We start from the raw sequence: 16643 nt of genomic DNA, 5'->3' as shown, positions 1-16643 counted from the left end.
TAATTTTAAAAGTTAAAATAGTTTATTGCTGTTCTTTGTAGAAATGCACTTAACTTACATCATCCGTTCTCTTCCTTTTTTTGGCTGTTGGACTGGAGGCATAAAAAGGTTACGTTTACCCATTTGTTCAATGACCTAACACCTTTCTCTCTTTTGCATCACTCATGATATTCTCCTAAGTTTCACTGGCCAACAGCCCCAGATCTCTTTTACATAAATACTGTAAATGTCTCCATAGGTTGCAGCATTGTAACAAAAGATCTACCAAAGTAGACAAAATGTTCGGTATTCTTGGTTGGTTTTTTGCATTTAAAAATATACCTAAATTTGAGATAATCTTAACAGAGTAACAATTACAATAAGAAAATAGTACAGTGCGCTGACTAAAGGAATATTCTGCTCTCCTTCAAGCCAATATTCCCTTTTGCATGTTGAAGTGATTCAGCAATTACTTAAGAACTTTTACCTACATACAATAATTTAGTAAAATGAGAATTAAACAAGGCAGATACTACTCTTCTTCTGTCTGCAATTCACAGCTCATGCGAATAAAATCGCAATAAATATTAAAAAATAGTTTTTCTTTTTTTTTTCTTTTTCTTCTTTTCTGTAAGGCATCTCTGAGTATTACAAAGTTTTTGTACAACCAAAAAATAAGATTGCTTTTTTCCATGTTCTCCAAGTACCTCTGTACCTCAACAGTAAATAGGAGGATCGTAGGTTTGATGAGGAAGGGCAGGCTGATGGGATAGGGGTGGAAAGAAGACCATGGATGATGGAAGCAGACCAGCAGACCACGATGTGTGCAAGAATCTGTAGTTCTCCTGTGGAACATTTCAGTCACTTCCAGAACATCTTCAAGACAGTATCTGTCCAGATTGGGGTGGAAAAAGAAAATACAAACAAAAAACCTAACCAGAAGTCCATTTTTGTAAGCACAGTCAGACTGCAAGGGTTTGGGTTTGCCCTTAACACTATAAATAGCTTAGATATTGATATGCACCTACAGAAAGGGAATAAAGGGATAGGGTGATTTTTTTCCTTCCTTTTTCTGTTTTGATTCTTTTACCAGGTTTTTCTGTTGTTGCTTTTGTTGTCCCAGTCGTATCCTTCCATTGTAAGAGATTGTCCCAGGCAGCAGGGCCCTTATTGCATGCGGTCAGGCTGCAGCTGCTGGGGCTGGTACTGCACGAAGGCGGTGGCGGGTGCTGCAGGGTTGCTGGCGGTGATGGGGGGCTGGACCGTGCCTGTGTATCCGTATCCCACAAACCCGGCAGCGGGAGAGGCAGCGTAGGGATACTGATCGTAGGCAGCTGTGGTGTACTGGGAATAGGCTTGGCTGGCGGTGGTGTAGTCGATGTAGGGAGAAGTGATGGACTGCACGGGGGTAGGGATCACCACGCTGGGCTGGATGATAGCTTGGGGGTAAACATAGTGAGGCGTGAGTCTGTGGAGGCAACAGGAGAGAGTTAGCAAGGGGCTGGGCTCCCTCCAACCTGCATGTTCCCCTTTTTACTCCCCCAAATTCATGTGCATCAGCCACAAACACAGTGCTGCCCCCTGAGTGAGGGGTGCTGCTCAGGGTGGAGGGAATGAAAAGCAAAACACTCTTACACCGAAGGGTGGAAGTAGCGCAAGGTGAAGCATGGACTGCAAGAACGGACAACATCCTGGGCTCCGTGTCTTGTTCCTCCCACTATCCAGGCCACCAGTCCCCAAGATAAACTCCCTGGATGGCTGCGACACAGCCGCTGCCTGACTGGCTCACCAAATCTCCCTCGTCCCTGCCTATCCCTGCCTGCACTGGCAGCATAACTGCCTCCTACAGCCTCCAGGTCCATGCTCCCCACCACTACCCAAACCCTGGTGGAAGCTCCAGAGGACCCACAGCCCATGGGGCACTTCCAGGCACCAGGAACACTCCTCTGCTCATCCCACGTGGTGTGTCCCATCAGGGATGAACACTGTCCCTGCACCATAGCCATGGGCCTTCCAGCCTGCCAGCTGTTATCAGTGCTACACATTTAAGCCTGTTTCCATAACACTGAATGTTTAGGGCAATGCCACAGGGTGTTTGTTGTAAAACATAAGAGATTAATGCTCGTTTTCTTCCCTTCAATAACACTCACCAGTAGCGACTGTGCCAGCAGTCTCCAGTGCACCAGTGATGCTCGTGTGCCCATAAGCTTATACGTCCAGGCTCTGTGGCCAGCCAGCCCTGCCATTTCCTCTGCCTTTCAATGGAGCTCCTAAAGTGTTGCTTTTCATCAGCCAGTTTGCCCCTGCCCTGAGTGAGCTGTGCTGCTGAGAGGAACTGAGCACCACTGGTCAATTAAAGTCCACAGATCTGAAGATCATTAATGCAGGACTGCCCATTAATCTGGTTGATAAAAACTGCTAAAGAGAAGGAAAGGGAAAAGAAAAACCACCCAAAACCCCCAAAAAAGCAGCAAAATGAAAGAGCTGTATTTTCCAAAGGACCTCCAACAAGTCAGGCCTCAAACAAGATAAAACACTGTATTAACCAGAAGGTTTAGGTCCATCCACACAAATTGCCATAGGCCAGATGAAAACAAGCAATTGCACATCAATGCAGAGTGCAAATGGTATCTGCCTGCACAGCCCATAGCAGCACAGAGCTCCAACGTGCACAGGCTTGACACAGTTGGGGCTTGTTTAAGAAACAGGGGTGAGCAGACTGGTCCCAGCAAATGGCACGTGGTCACTGACAGATCAGAGCCACGTGCATCAAGAAGTGCACTTTGGGGAAAGGGTCCCTTTGGTGGCTGCTTGCTAAACCACATCAGACAACAGCACGAACCAGAACCCATCCTCTGGAGGGCTCGTTCCAGCCCGCCTCCAAACCCAGCTTGTTTTGGCAAACAGAAAACCCCAAGGTAACTGCAGAGCGCTCATGCAGATTCAGACGCTCCGGGGGTTTGTGTGTGGATGTGTGTGACAGCACAGTTTCAAACACAACCACTGCTAAAAGGCTCCCACAAGCTCTTCACAAGGCCTGTACGTGCCCACACTGCTCTTTAGAGCCAAGCTCAACTGCTACAGAGAGGGTATCTTGCCCACTCATCCATCTCTGGGGTTGGAAGCTCCAGGACTCTGGTGCTTATGGGGACTCACAGCAAGGGACCGGCCACTTCTGCTGGGTGGGTCACTGGCCACTGTCATTCCACCCAAGCGTCCATCCTAGGTCTCAGCTACCACATACAATATACTGGGTTTCACGTGGGGCTGGTCCCTCCAGTCCAGCCAAATGAGGCTATTCTCATTGGCTTTGCCAGCAGCACCAGATGGTTTAAGCTGTTCTTCAGGCAGGAGAAAGGCTCCTCAGAAACAAGTGTTCATCTGAACCAAGTTTTCTCTCCATTTCCCACTCACATACACACTATGGTTTTTCTTGAGGCAATTTGCATGATAAGAGAATTATTTTTCTCTTCCCTGCACACAGCAACACCACCTCTGAAGTCAGGGTCCTTAGATATAACAAGGCTAGCCCCAAAGGGGCAGCACCAAGGAGGATGGATGGTGGGAAGCAGCACCTCAGCCTTGGGCTGATTAAGTGCGAGACCATCTCCAGAGGCCAGAGCCATCCCTGGCATAGTACAGAGAGAGGGACCTTGCAGTCCTTCAGTCCATAAATGCACCATACCCAGTATCACCCTGTGACTAACAAGAATGAGATGAGGCAGCAGAGAGTGACTGGATCACTTTTGGCTTAGCTCTGATACAAGCTGAGGCTGCTACAACTGAATCAGAGCTAGAGCTTATGCATCAGTTCAGACCAAGGGCACCCATGTCCCCCACAGCAGGAAGCAGCAGCAGATGCCTCTGCTGAGGAGCTGGGCCTAATGCCGTGCTTGGTCACTTGGGGTTTGTTTCCTTTGTTTTGTTTTAAAGAACACAGAGGTGCAGTGCTGCTGTCTTGGCAGACCAGGGGCTGGGAAAAGGCTCTGCAGAGGCATTCCCTGGCATTAGCCCATGGAGCAATAGGAGTGGACCCCATGCACACCTCTTGCTCTACCCCCTTGTAAATCAGCAGCTCAGACAACAGCCTGCATCCCAGATTGGTGATGGGATGCTCTAGCTGCCTGTTGCCTCTCCCCATATGTAGTGTCCCACTGCTGGGTTCCTGCTACTCCAGGGCTTGATCAATTTAAAACCACCCCACAAACGCAACAAAGCCACACACACAGTCCTGACGCTCAGGATGAGCCAGCCACACAACACCCATCAGCAGGAGCAGAGGAGGGGCCTGAACTTCTCCTGCACACAGGCTTTCAGCCTGCGCCTGCAAAGCAACCAGCAGGATGGTCCAAGAGCCTCCAAGCAATCCAGCCTGAGCATCATCCTGTTTGAACAGCAATGCAGGCCACCCCCCAATGTCCCCTGCTGCCACCCAACTGCTCTTCAGAGCAAAGGGACACAGGGTGAGTGCATGCCCCCAGCTCATCCCTGAGAGACTCCACACACCAGCTTTGCTTTCATGTGTACAGCTCCTCCGGTGCAGCTCCTGTGGTGTATGCAAGAGCAAATCCATGATATCCTGCACTACTATTTCTTTTTCAGCACAGAAAAATTCCAGCTCTTCAATGCTACTTTGAATAAAAAGCACCATTAGCTAGGAATACAGTAAGTACTCCTCTACTGTATCCAGAAATACATCCCAGCCCAATACATACACATGTGCATATCACACACCATGGTTTACTGCACTAGAAAAATCACACTCGGCAACTGCAGAATGCACTTCTATGTAAAAGGGAAGGTTCTTTTGGCCTGTGGGGTGTCAACAATTTAGCCAGAAGTTTCTATCGAGATATTATGCAGTTGGGACTTCTGAATTAGGTGGACAGATGGCAACTCATGGATCAAAATGCACAATCCAAGGTAAGGTCACTTTGATGACTTGCAGCTACAGACAAAACAAAACAGTGCAGCGCAATAAAGTTCCCTGCAGGCTGTATTTAACATCCAGACTTAAAGTCCTTAAATATATTCCCCCCTGCCATAATTTCTGAAGATGATTTTTGGAGGTTTTTTTGAGTTGTTCTTCTAGAAAGCAGCAAACTCTAATCCGAATTTCTAGAGAATGAGTCACATCTGTGTGTTTTAAGATGCCTTTCCCTCCCTCCCTCCCTGCAGTTTTCCTCCATCCCCCACAACTGGCCCTGCCAGCCAGAGGAGAACTTCATCTAGAACATGCACAGTGTGAATGTAAAATGTCAACCAAGCCATCAACCATTGCCACCATACATCAGAGTCACTCCACGAGCAGATGTATGAGATGTTGTGATTAATCACAGGCAAAGGCCACCAAATGCAATCAGTGCAGACAAACCTAAGTCTAGAGCCAGCAGTGGCCGCAGCAGGGACTCGGGATGGGTGTTGCAGTGCAGGAGGGCAGATGGGATCACCACACTAGCCCACGTTCCTGACTATGAGGCACAATGGCAGCCAAAATTGAAAGACATAGAACAAAAGAGATGGTTACAGAGCCCCTGGCAGAGGAGACACGGGCTCAGCTTCTGCTCTTGCTGTGCAAAACACAAAGGACAGAGCAAAGCAGCAAGTTTTTGGTGCAGCCCTAAAACCTGTTCTCCCCATCACACTGCACTGGTGGAGCTGCTGGGGGTGAGCTGCAGGGCAGGGGAGGCTGGTGGGCAGCCAGGAAGAAGGGAACAGTCAGATGGCCATGTGTCCCACACCTCTTCCCAATGGCAAGGAAGAAGAACGAGCTAACCAGGCCCTCTCCCTCAACATCAGCTCTATCTGGTAGAGCTCATCTCAGAGGCACTTCATATATTTGATCTTTACCTATCAGATTTACAGCTAAAATGAGTTTTAGCTGCACTTTCTCAGCTCTTCCCCATCCTGCAGGGTTTCCTATGCATGAGCAGCTCTCGCAAGCTGTACAGGCCTGGGAGAGCAGCAAAGAGGAGTTCCTGACCCCCTTGATCTCTACCAGCCATGCTGGGAGCTGGTGTCATTGCTCCTGTAGATATAGGAGATAACTGCAACCCTCTGTCAAGAGACACAGCATCACACAAGCACTTGGGAAGCAAGGAGGAGCACAGAGCTCTTGGCAGTCTTGCAGAGATCAGGACACAAATGCCACTGCCACGACCAGGCTTTTATTCCTTAAAGGATAAAGGAACAGAGCCCTTTGTGTCTGCCAGCAAAGGCACAAATTCTGGCATTTGACTCCAGGAATTTGGCCTCCATTTCCACTAGAGTTTACCCATTAGCTGCTACAGGGACACCCACACTGCCACAACACGTGGTGCTGTGCTCCAGTTGGTAGGTGGTACTGCACAATGAGCTGAGCACAGCCAGAGCTGACCATGACAGCAACCTGACAACTACCTCTGGTCAAGCAACACCTCCCACCACAGCCTGGAGGAGAGATCTGAAGATGTATTTTGGAGTGGGTTCCAAGAGCACCAGACAGAAGCAGCTCTGGGAAGCATATCCCAGCAGCACTGGAGAGCAGCAGCAGACCAGGAGCTCTACACCTCAGAGCTGGTGATGCACAGACATATCCTGATGTGATTCTCACCCCAAGATGTCATTCCTGAAGGACACTCCCAAGCCAGCAAGCACTCACTTTGTGGAGCCATTTTAAGCAGTGGCAACATGCACCATAAGGGCCCCAGCCACAATGGCAGGCTGTAGGAACACGAGGAATTCAGGACCTGTTCTCAAATCCAGACATGATGAGGAGGAGCTACAGGCTGGAGCATGGCCAGGGCAGTCCCTGCCTGCCAACAAATGAGGAGATCACAGAGTTTATCCACCAGCAATTTGGTGTGGATCAGGACATTCATTGTGCCCCAACCACTCCACCATCCATCATCATTCACTGACATGGGCTGGGTTTCAACTACTGGTATGACAAACTTCCCAATCCTGAAGTGCTCCTACTAAAGCTGATTTAAACATGCATTGCAATGGCAATGACTTCTGCCTCACCAGCCAGCTCAAAGTAAGACAAGGATGAACCCTGCAACTCTATTGTACAGTGTTTATCCTCCCTACTACAGTATGATACAAACACAGAATAGCAAACGAACACCATCTCTGCTCATCTTGTAACTAATTTGCCTGTCTGTCTGCTGCTTACGCTCCTGTGGCCCTCTGAGGAGATTTACACAGCAGCCTATGCAAAGAGGTACACAGCTTAGCTTCCTGCTTCCCTGTTGGGACCAGACATCACCACACTTGTGGCAATTGCCAAGGATCAACCTGCCACAACAGACTGTCCCAGGCTGGAATCAGAAGAAGACAAAGTGAGTATGGTGCAGCATCCAGTGATAACTGGTTGCTGAGCCAATCAAAAACGTTGCTCGAGAAGCATTAATGCCAGCTGGAGGGTACAAGAGCAATCCATTATTTCAATTTTTTTTCATTTTGGCAGGAGAGAGAAAACTTAAGGAACTGGAGGAACTGCAGTAGTAAGAACCTATCATAGCCCAGCAACATCAGCATTTTAGTGTTGGTGCATCTTGACTTCACAATGCAACAAACTAATGGCCCATAGCAGAGGAAGGTGGATCCCACAAAAACAGAGTAAAAAGAAAGGCAATCAACACCTTCCCCATAGCCAGTGCAGGGGTGTGGGGGAAAATAAACCAACAACAAAACAAAAGTGTTTTAAAAAGAGGTTGCCAGCTACAGATGAGAGTACATCTTCTCACTAAGATCCAATCCTTTTTCTTAGCATAACCCAGCGCCCAAGATCAACATGCTGAGCTCTACCACGAGTTAACCAGGCTCAACAACTTACAGCTTTATCCTCTCCATCTGCTTTCCCCACACCCAAAGGAAAAAGGAAACAAAGAAAAAAGTTAATCCCAAACAAAGCATGTTGGGCCAGACCAAGAATAGTTTTGGAGAAGCAGGCTGAAAAACACTCAGGTAGCAGGAGATAACATCTGCCCGAAACAAGAGCCATCTGGCACTGAGGAAAAAGCCACATGGAAGTTAATCCGCAACTAGTCAGCTATCCAGAGGAGGAAAAACCCCTCCCCTTTCAAGTTATCAGCACAGCCAAACCAGAAATTAACTGACAGGAGAAACGGAAAATGCTTCACACCAGTACACTACAGGAGCCAGAGCCCTTCATCTGCAGTGTGAGAAACAAAGGACGATGCTGGATTCACCCTGTCCATGCAAGAGAAAAACCCAGGAAGCCCCAGGAATTCTACCTTAAACTAAGCTTTCCAATTTTCTTCTGTAATTTGGAGAAAACCAAAGGCTGCAGAAACATCTCTTGAAGTCTTCTCAACTACCCGACAACTTGTGGCATCATCTATATTAAATGGGCTACTTTCAACTGTTTTTTAACAGGTTTACTTTACACATGATCCCGTTCAGTGACTTTTAATTGAAACCGTCCACACATTTGATGTATGACAAATTCTCCTGGATAAACAAAGTATTTTGAAGTTGAATTATTTAGCTATAGAATAAGTGATGACATATCTATTTTTGACAGAAGAAAGCCTACACTGATGAAACAAGTGACTTCCCGGCCAACAAAGAAATTCCCTTTTAAGAGGTTCCGTGATGTCTACCGCCAGCTGTGCCTTTGTTGTTCTAGAGCATCTAAGACATCTCTCTCCACACCTTTCTGCAAGCAGGAATCCTAGGGTGGCTGCAAGCCTGCCCCTGGCATGGCTATCCCAGCCTCTGCTGCTTTGGCAAGAGCAGAGCCAGCAGCAGCTCAGCTACGATACAGGAGCGCTGAAATGCTCAAAGCTGGCAACAGGGAAATTGCAGGGGACAGCATGATCCTGTTTACAGGATTAAGAGACCAAGAAACAGGAGACTCAGTTTTAACTCCAAGGTCCACGACTTTCCATCTTTTGTGATCATGGAGTATATTTAGCTCTGGTATGTAGCTTGCTCCCATCCGTGGGGAACAAGTTCTTCATATAAGTCATATTTAGAAGTGACCCAGTGTCCTTGCTACCAAATTATCAGCACAACAACTGTCTAGCTCCCTCACTGGTGTCCTCAGCTCAGAGGCAGGCCAGCCAGAGCAACATTTATCATTCAAATTACTGGGCATGTGTTTAATACTGCAGAGTTAGGGACTGGTATGCCTGCAGCTGTGCAAAGGAAAGATGAGATCAAGTACAAGCCGGACCACTCTAAGAATTCAGACACATGCACCAATCTGCCACACTGGGACTATGTGGCACCAGCCAGACCAGAACAGGAGAATTTTGCATCTGCCACTCCCCAGCTCCTTTGGTCTCTGCTGCTATGGAGGCTGCTCTTGTACTGGCAAGGATGAAGAGCAAATCCACCGAGGGCAATGGAATCACACAGAGAAGGCAGCACAACTCGCGTGCTGTAAAAACAAAGCTAGAGCCAGCTCAGCCTGGCTCTTCACCACAGGCAGGCTTGTGCCCTGACTGCACTGGAGTGGCACATGGCACCCTTTACCCAGAGCCTGTCCCCTGCAAAAGGTCTACTACTGCCTTGAGCTTGATGCCCCTTACACAGCCAAGTGTAAGGTCAGTGTATCAGACCATGCTCTCCTTTCTTATTGTTCTATGGACCTATACTACATGCAGGACACGAGCAAATTGTGCCCCTAACCATAACACATTATACACCAAGCTGTTGGGTCTGACACCAGTGTTTGCCAGCTTGAGGCAGATATTCAGGAAGATTTCCAAAGCCACCTGATCTGCTTATAAATACACGTCTACTCTAAATAAATAAGTAAAAGAGCTCTTTCTGGATGACAACATTTGGTCTGAAGAGCAGTACCCATGCCCGAGAACTAGCAGCTGCAGCCATTTGGGAAATGGATTTGGATGTTTCTTAGGAAATTCCCCCCCACCCCCTGAAAAAAAAAGCTTTCATGTTACAGGCACACGACAAACAACAGGTGCCGGGAGCACATCCATCCCATGGGAGCTGCCTGGGGTCCAGGGCAGGCCAACTTTGAGCAAGTGGGAGCAGGGAATGCCAGCTGACAGGGGCTGAGCAGAGCACGGCCAGTGTGTGCCCTTTTATAAACATAACCACAGAAAAGATGAAAGTTTGTTTTATTTTTAACCCAATAGTGAAGGTTTAGGGGGGCGGGCAGACACAAAGGGACTTTCTTCACTTCCGAAATGCAGCAGCATCAACACATGAAATTTCAGAGATTTAACTCTTCCCAATGCTGCCCGACACCAGAATCAGGGGGCTGCTAAAACAAGCAGCTACGCAAGGATGGGCAGCAGGGTCTGTGGAGCAGCAATGGAAAGAGCTGGATCCTGCTACACGAGACAGCTGTATGTTTCCAAGGGCTCAGTCACTGGTAGATCTCCCACACAGATAGCTCCTCTGCTGAGGCACAGCCACAGGAATGCATCTGCCATACGCTGCTCATGTCCACAGCAGCAAGTACAGAGGAGAATGAGGGAATCCCTGCTCCCTGTACAGACTTAAACCTGTCTCCAGCACCAGATTCTCAGGGGAGAGGACCAAGACAGGGGCACAAAAACATTTGCCACATCACAATGTACTCCTGTTCGAGCAGTCTGCGCAGTTGCTCCTAGCAGCTGCCAAGAACTTTCAATATGTTTCTGAAGATTTCATAAAAGGGATGCTGCTGCAGTAATAAAGTAATGGTGTTTGGGGGGAGAGGGTCTCCCCCTTCTCTGGTCCCATAAACACAGCTCTGTGCTGGCCGGGAGCTGCAGGAGCACACCAGCATTACACCCTCCAAGCACAGCACACAGTTAGCTCCAGGCTGATGCTGCTTCCCTAAACTCAGAAGCCAGATCTCCAGCTCACCCTGACACAGACACATCCTTTGCCTTGCCTTACTATAAAGATCTCTGGTTACTACAATCTAGAGAATACTTTTCAAAGGAGGATTTACTACCGACTCCATGCTGTCTGCTGGGCGAGTGCCTCCCCTGCCAGGACAACAGGAGGAAGGAGAGAGGCTCTTCACGGTTTCTCTTTCTGTTCCACATACCCCAGGCAGTATTTACAGCCCCATTTGGGTGCCTGGGGCTGGGGGGGGGGGGGAGGGGGGTAGCCTTCAGTTTATAAATAATCCTCACTGATGGTTAAGTAATTTTCATAGTTTCCATTCATTTCATGTTTCGCCAAAACCTGCATTTTGTGGCTTGATAGCTGGAATATGGCTGGCTTTCCCCGATTTAACTACCTAGCAGTTGATGGGCTCATTCATTTCTTCCTTGCCAAGTCCAGCTTGCACACCTAGCACCCACGTCCCATAACAATCATCTTTTGGAAACCACATGCCAACCCCTGTGCACAAGCACTTTACAAAGACAGGAACTGCAGGAGGGAGAGCCTGGCAACATCTCAGTGGCAACGCCACTGAGAGCCATTGAGCTTGAGTTTGGTAGGGACCCACTCAGCATAGCGCAGAGCAAACTGACAGCAGCGATTCAGTGAAGCTTCCAAAGACAGACAGCCAGACCCTGATAAACTCTTCATCTACCCTCAAATCCCACAGAGGGCTGAGGAAATTGTGAGTTCAAGAAAATGCAAGAATGGAGCCTGGCAGGCTCTTAATTTTGAGACAAAGAGGAAACCTGGAGCCAAGCTCTACTGCTTGACTGAGCACCTGATGCTTTGCTCAGAAGCCAGAGCAGCCCCCGTCATGGTATTCAGGTGAACAGCTTTTTGCCCAACCCACGTTCCCAGTGACTGCGCTGCAGCAGTAACTGTGTGCAATGAAATTTTCATCTACTGATGCTTGCAAATGATGATATATAATCCCCTGCCTCCAGCCCTCCAGTCTCCTGGTTCCTGTCTCTTGGCAACTGATAAATAATTTATAGCGCTCTCTGCTGTATGTGCTAACTGTAGCTCCGCTGGTTTAATCTTGAAACCAATGCCTAAGATCTGGAACAGTAACTGTTTAGCTCACAAGGAACATGTAGTCAGTTGATCAACACTTCTCTGTATGTGAAACTAAAACCAAACTGTTCAAAACCTCTGTTTTCCTGAGCTGCACCCACAGGAACAGCAGATTATCTGCACTGGGGGCAGGCATGTGCTGGTGCTCCTGCCAACACAAGGAGTTTAACATGCTTCACCATTTTGCTCTTTTCTGTTCACATGCCTGGAAAAGCCTGAACAGGCTGGTTTTATCGTCCACTCTTGTGCACCCCTGTGCAATTTGGAAAGCCTCTGGGATTCACATCTCAAAGGCACCACTGCTGCTTACTTTGGGGGCTCAGGAAACTATTATAGCTCCCGTGAAAGGAGGGCTATTAAAAGGCAGCATCTTGCCTACATGGACTACTGTGCACACATGAGAAGAAAAAAAGAGACTCTTCATTTCATGACAGATGTTCTTCGGCTCTTTCCAACAGAGCCGTAACCACACATGAATACTGGCATGTTTGAACCATACACAACACGCGCACACTGGGTGTGCACTATTGTGGCAACACAGCCTCTCACATCCATAAACTCATTGGAATGAGATTACCCAGGCAGTTGGCAACTGCAGCCACGAGGGCAGAGGACTGAAAGTTTCTGTTTTGTTGCTAGCAGATTTTTTCTTTAGAAAAAAACCACCTACCCCAAAACCCATGGGCAGAGAGCAGGAAAGGGATGAAGTATTCCTGCTGACAAAGGCCAAAATCCCATCTATTTCTATGAGAGGCACACAAAACCCACAACAGAGCGGTGCTCAAAAGCTGTAAAAAATGCACCTTTCTAAATGCCCTTAGAAAATAATAATAAAAACCCCCTATCAATATTCACTTTCTGAAACGGTGTAAAAAAAGAACGGCATCAATCATTAAACAGTTAAATGAAGGCAGTATGACAGTCACTATTGTTCTCGTGAAGCACACTTGTCTTTTGCCGAGCAGCTGCCAGATCCTATTAGATGTATAAAAAGAGGACTTTTCTAACCGAGTAGGGATGGTATAAGCTATTGAAAACAGCAGACAAAAGCCCACTTTTGCAGACTATTCAAGCCTTGTATAACATCTGTCCAAAATCAATTTTTGACCTAATGTTACTTTCATTAAGTAACAGACTTTGTTTCTAATGCAATTTGTTTTCTAGGATAAAACTGTATCCTAAGCATTATTACGTGGGAAATGGCACGGAGGGAGTAGGAGATCTTATTTGAGACACATGAGAACAGAATTTGCTTAATTGTTTTGACACCTTAAGTACTATAATAGAGAAACTATTTTCCATTTATTTGAATTCTTGAAGTTGGCAAAGCAGCAAGTAATGCACTGGGTTTATTATGACTAAGATTTACTGAGGATAAAGGAGAATCTTTGGGAATTACATTAAAGCTGACAAAGGCACAAAACCTCCGAAATCTTCACCAGAAATGAAGTACTCTGAGCATTAACAACAGCTGCTGAAACTGTCCACTCTTGATGGCTAAAAGGCTTATTTCACGCATTTTAAAGCATGAGGAAGTTGATTCATGAATTTGATTTCAAACAGACTGTTAAGAACCATTTGCACTTACCCAAAGGGTCTCTGAATGAAGGCTGGATGTAGCTGCTGCACACCTATGGTAAAACCTAAAACATGTTCAGAAAAGAGAGAAATATTAATGAACGGCATCCACTGAACCATCTGCATTCAGCTCTTAATACACATGCATAATTCCACCTCGGACCACAGTACATGCATTTTATCTGCTATTCATGTGCGCAAATTTAGAGCCCCATTTAGAAGCAAGTTAATTTTAATACGTGTATGTGATACACAGGAGCAGCAGATGGGAATTCTGATTAAAGATGGGTGTGAAAGTGCTCTTATTGAACAGACAATGGGGTATCGTGCCTCATTTTACACACTGGGTACTGCGGTCATTAAACCAAAGAGCAGAAGATGAACTGGATTTTACTGTTAATATGGATGTAGTGAAGGGGTAACAGGAAAATGGACTCGTTTTAACTCAGTTATATGAACTTGGATGCATAACACTAGTGTAGCAGGTATGAGTAAGATGATATGGAAGAGATAACTGGACTGGACAGTGTCCTCAGTCAACAATCAGAACTACGAATGATAAGCACACATTGCCAGATCAGATGAACCCAGCCTGAGTAACTAGTTCCTTGTCTTACAAGTTATTCTAATAGAGATGGGATCTCCTGGGTGCCTCACCAGTTTGAATACTCCTTGGTTTTGCTCCCAAATAGGCCAGGTTCACATTCGCTTTCCTGCCATCAATGATGGGGTTTGGGTCTTTGCATGCTCTTTCAGCTGCAGCTCTGTCTGCCATAGTCACCTAGAGAGAAACACAGCCTTGTTTGTAGCACCAGCACTTTGTAAGCACTCCAGCAACAAGCACTACGTGGAGTTTATTTATTGTCCTATTTTGAATCGGGAGCTAAACTCCACTTGCTGCGGTCTCAAGACGGGAAGAGCTCCTGGTAACCTGATGGATAAGAGGGTTCCCCCCTCGCCAAGCTACCCCGTTGTGCTTACACCAGCCGGTCTCCCCCGCCTCCTCACTCGTGCTGTTCTACGGGGTTGGCGGCGCCCAGGGCTGAGGGGAGCGGGCAGGCGATGCACCGCAAGGCTGAGGCGGCACCGGCGGACGGAGATGCTGAAACCCGCGGCGCGGGGGGCTTCGGTCCGGGGACCCCCACCCCAGCCATTGTCCCGACACACGCACAGCCGCGACGGGACGGGCGGCAGCACCGAGCCGCTCACAGCGGGAACCGCCGCCAGCCCCTGCCCGGGGCCGGGAGCGGAGCGCGGCGGGGACACCGAGGCACGGCGCGGCGCGGCACTTACAAAGCCGTATCCCCGGGATTTGCCGGTCTGCCGGTCGGTGATCACCACCGCCTCCTCGATGTCCCCGAAGACCTCGAAGTACTTCCTGAGGGAGGAGTCGGTGGTGTGGTAGGGCAGCCCCCCGACGAAGATCTTGGTGAAGGTGGTGTCCTTCTGCACGGTGTGCATGGTGCCGGGCGCGGCCGGCCCCTGCCGGCATCCACCCCGCGCCGCCGGCCACGACAAGAAACCTCCCCCCGCGGCGGCCGAAGGGAGCGGAGTCGGAAGCTGGGTCCCGGGGGCCTACAGCCGGCTCATGGCCGCGCTTTGTGCCGGGAGCGCGGGCGGCCCCGCGCCCTCCCGCCCGCACCGGTGAGTAGCGGCCGCCCGCCGCCGCCGCCGCCCTTTGTAGGGCCGCGCCCGCCCCGCCCCGCCCCGCCGCCGCCGCGCAGGGGCGCTCGGGGCGCGTAGTCCGGCTCCGAGCCCGGCGGGGCGCTGCGGACGCGGCGGCCGTGGGGGGACTTGTGAGGGGCCCCCGGCGCTGCCCCTGGAGCAGCAGCGGAGCCGCCGCGCACCGCGGCCGCCTCGCCCCCCCGTGAGCATCGGGACCCTTGAGGGCATCGGAGCCGCCCCCGGGCCCCGCGGACCCCCGCGACAACGGGGGCAGCCCCTCGGGATGAGCCTGCCCCAGACTACAAGTCCCGGCGGCTCCCGGGAAGCGGCTACAAACGCCGCGGGCATACGGGGACGTGGGGGGAGGCGACGGTAGTGCTGCGGCGGGAGCCCGCCAAAGGAGCCCGCCTCGGGTGAGGGCTCTTTGCTCCCGCTTCCCGCTGTTGGGTTGCGAAACAATCTCAAGTGCAAACGTTGAATCCCTGCGGGTTCGGACCCAGGGACAAAGCCCTCAGGCAGTTTGCCAGCCCCTGTGGCAAAAGCACGTTAGGGAGCCAAGGCAGGAAGGAGGGTTGGTCTGGAACCAAGGCAATGAGGAGAAATCAGTGGTCCAAAAGTGTTTCCTCAGCAGGTCCCTAAGCCTCCTGCTTGTCCGCTGGCCACACAACATCTGTCTGTGCAGCCTGCCTCTGCGGGACAGGGATGTGTTATTCCCGTTTCCAGTGCAATGGGATTCTCTTCTGCTGTCCTCCCTTTGCATTTTGTTCCCTCTAAGGGAACAGGCAGCTTATACAAGGGAGGCTGTGAAATGCCCCTGCCTTTGATCTGATCTGAGCTCCAGCTTTCAGCCCTGACCTGGGAAAGCTGTGATTCACAGCTGGGAGTATTGTTCCTGTAATGCAGCCCCCCATCCAATTCATGTACCCCAGTCTATAACTGCAGGAAGACAAAAGCCGAAAAGCTACTTGGTGCCTCAGAATCCACTATCAGAGGCCATACCGATGGTGGAGTGTGCTTGCAATGCTTTAATCCCTTCCCTCCAACATGGGTTGGAGTCTGGGGTGTGGGAGGGGGTCCTGGAAATCACTTTTCATTCAGTTTCCATCTCCCAGATAGTCATCAGCCAGACCCTCAAGAACTGCCCCTGTGCCTTAGCTTTATCTTGCCTCTCCAGGCTTATCACTTTGCAGAGAAACAGAGAAGAGTTTTTTCCACATGATAGATGCAGAGGTAACGTTTTAGCAGAAAAGCCAGTGAGGTTCTAAATCACCATCTACTTTGGCTTCTACACAGCAGGTTCAGGCTCTGCAGACATTTTTCTTTCACAGAGCCCACAGAGAAAAGCCAGTTATTTCAAGAGAAAGGAATGCGTTAATGTCTGCGCTCCAGAGTTATTCATTAATATTTTTCTTGCACTGCTTCCATAGTTCTAAATACCCTGTGCTTTGTAAAAGAAGGAGAGAAAAAACAAACCCAAGGAAAGC

The 16643-nt window shown here is 49.2% G+C and overlaps 1 protein-coding gene and 1 long non-coding RNA gene across 2 annotated transcripts; one reads left to right on the top strand and one right to left on the bottom strand.

Moving 5' to 3' along the window:
• RBM38 (RNA binding motif protein 38) lies at nucleotides 1–15163 on the bottom strand. The gene is made up of 4 exons (XM_061441923.1): nucleotides 14788–15163; nucleotides 14152–14275; nucleotides 13505–13559; nucleotides 1–1447 (listed from the first exon to the last, which is right to left on the bottom strand). The coding sequence occupies exons 1-4, from the start codon at nucleotides 14953–14955 to the stop codon at nucleotides 1147–1149; spliced, it is 648 nt and encodes a 215-aa protein (XP_061297907.1). The 5' UTR covers nucleotides 14956–15163; the 3' UTR covers nucleotides 1–1146.
• Nucleotides 7200–7627, top strand: LOC133262599 (uncharacterized). The gene is made up of 2 exons (XR_009741359.1): nucleotides 7200–7301; nucleotides 7430–7627. It is a non-coding gene; the product is annotated as an uncharacterized LOC133262599 (long non-coding RNA).
• Nucleotides 15164–16643: the final 1480 nt, after the last annotated feature.

This window comes from Pezoporus flaviventris, unplaced genomic scaffold, assembly GCF_033815535.1.
Source record: "Pezoporus flaviventris isolate CSIRO_AGI_PZ_B2104156 unplaced genomic scaffold, CSIRO_AGI_Pfla_v1 ptg000213l, whole genome shotgun sequence".
Taxonomy (NCBI): domain Eukaryota; kingdom Metazoa; phylum Chordata; class Aves; order Psittaciformes; family Psittacidae; genus Pezoporus; species Pezoporus flaviventris.
This window is presented reverse-complemented; position numbering and strand designations above follow the sequence as displayed.